This window comes from Penaeus monodon, chromosome 29 (genome assembly GCF_015228065.2).
Source record: "Penaeus monodon isolate SGIC_2016 chromosome 29, NSTDA_Pmon_1, whole genome shotgun sequence".
NCBI classification, from domain to species: Eukaryota; Metazoa; Arthropoda; class Malacostraca; order Decapoda; family Penaeidae; genus Penaeus; species Penaeus monodon.
The window spans coordinates 33,816,950-33,819,026 of NC_051414.1; the positions used below are offsets into that span (position 1 = coordinate 33,816,950).

General features: G+C 39.0%; 1 protein-coding gene across 1 annotated transcript in view; it reads left to right on the forward strand.

The window, feature by feature from the left end:
* Positions 1-2,077, forward strand: part of LOC119592191 (ER degradation-enhancing alpha-mannosidase-like protein 3) — a gene marked incomplete in the record, with an annotated part of 16,637 nt that overhangs the window by 10,771 nt on the left and 3,789 nt on the right. The window contains 3 exon segments of the mRNA XM_037941023.1: positions 148-267; positions 726-948; positions 1,499-1,708. Coding sequence (XP_037796951.1) covers positions 148-267; positions 726-948; positions 1,499-1,708 — 553 coding nt within the window.

The window sequence follows — 2,077 nt, forward strand, 5'->3', positions numbered from 1 at the left end:
ACCCATAATATCATTGGTGTACTGATTGTGGATTGGATATTCTTTCCTTTTTCTCCTTGAAAAGAATTTAACACCAGATTTATTAAGGTGAGATGTATTCTTCGTGAGGCATTCCTTCTAATTATACCTTGACAATTTCCTCCAAAGGTGAGCGGACCTGTTGTAAAGGCCAGGCATCTGCGTGCCTGCGACCAGCTGGAGAACGAGAAGGAAGTGCGTGGAAAAATAGTCATTATGGAGCGAGGAGACTGCATGTTTATCGAAAAGGTTGGTAGCTTTTATTTTTTCTTTATATTTTTAGTAGGTTGATTAGAAGATGTCTTGCTGAAAGGTGTTGGTTATCCATGCATTTGAGTTCTGAAGGATTATGCTAATTATGAAAGAGATTTAGCCAGTAGCTTTCTTTTGGTTGTTCTCAAGACTGTTTTACGAGGTGAAATGATAAAAATTATTTTTTTTATTCACAGAAGTACACTAATACTATATCAAAATTATTTTAAAATTAATGAAATAAAGTCCATATTCAAAGTGTTGTGCATACATATACATGTATTGAATATATCACTGTTGTCCTGCACTGGGCCATGAAATGGTATCTTTTTCATGGTAAAAGTAAACCCCCAAGGGTTTAAATCACAAACTCTTAGCTTAACTCTTAACTTTTAACTCTTCAAAACACCAATATGATGTTCACAATGGGTTCACTTGTTTCAACTCCTCCCCAGGCCCGAAGATTAGAAGCCCTGGGTGCCATAGGAGGCATTGTCCTGGACAACACTCCAGGAACATCTGCTGCAAGTTCCCCAATGTTTGCCATGTCAGGAGATGGCACTAATGATGTTAGCATTCCTTTGGTGTTCCTCTTTTCGGGGGATGCAGAAGTGCTCCTCAAAGCGTTGCAGGAGAATCCAGACCTCGAAGTTGTTCTGTCAGACTATGTGGAGAAAGGTGGGTAGTGTAATTGAAACCCTGAGTCTGCATGTCACAAAACACATATACAGTAGTAGCTGTAAAATTGAATTGAAGAGGCCATAATAATAAAGAACACAAAATCCATAACAGTTCCAGTAGAATTGCATTCAAGGGGAACAATTAGATGCATGCTATTGGGATTTTCACTGGAAGTCATCTAATTTACATTGAACAGGAATGGATTATGTGATTTTGTATTTGTGGGTCTGTTTTGTACTTCCTTATATGAAGTACAGAAGTGTTTATGAACAAAGAAATATGTGGGAGTGCCTTGTGTCTTTTACAGCTAGTTAGAATAGTTGTGTTTATTTCCAGGATTTGAGCTTGTGTGATGCATATTATTTGGTGTTTATGCATTGTATTAGATTAGTTTATTGCTGTAGATATATATTTTTAAAATCTTTTTTCATTTTTTTTATTACTTATTTTTTTTGTTTTATTTTCTTGGTTTTAAGTGTATTCTTCCTTGTCTTTTTTCCTGTTATTATTGTTGATTTTATCATGGATTTATTTTCAATTTCTACAGATTGGGGTATCCCTAAAGACATTTGTTCTTACATCATCTATTTAGAAGAGTTTGTGTTCTTGACACCTTTGCCTTATGACGTATGGAAAGCATACATCAGACAGCTCATACCTAACGGTGTGTTGACTGAAGAGAGAGACGAAGTGGACATAGCTTCAGAGGAGGAGGGCAGTAGCAAAGAAGGGTCAGAGAGCAGTCATTTAGAGGAAGGTAGGGCCAGTGCTAATGGGGACCACTTTGACTGTATAAAGCTTGGGGAAGATGTAGCAGACTCTCCCAAAGAAGCTGGTGGACAAGAGGTAGAAACCACGGACGATAACACTAGATTGACTAACGGGGAAAGCGAGAGTCATGGAGAGAAGCATGTGGTCGAGAGTGGCATCGAGTTGAGGGAGGAAGACGAAGCTGGGCATCAGGTGAAATCAGAGGGAGGGAGTCATTGCACTTCGCCTACTGGAGAAAGAGGAGATGGCGTAGGCAAAGCCCTGGCAATTAATTCACTTGAAGAAGGTGCTGGATATAACTGCTTGGGTTTGACTCCATAACAAGGTGAAGGTTGCATGGTGTGTGGGAGGTATG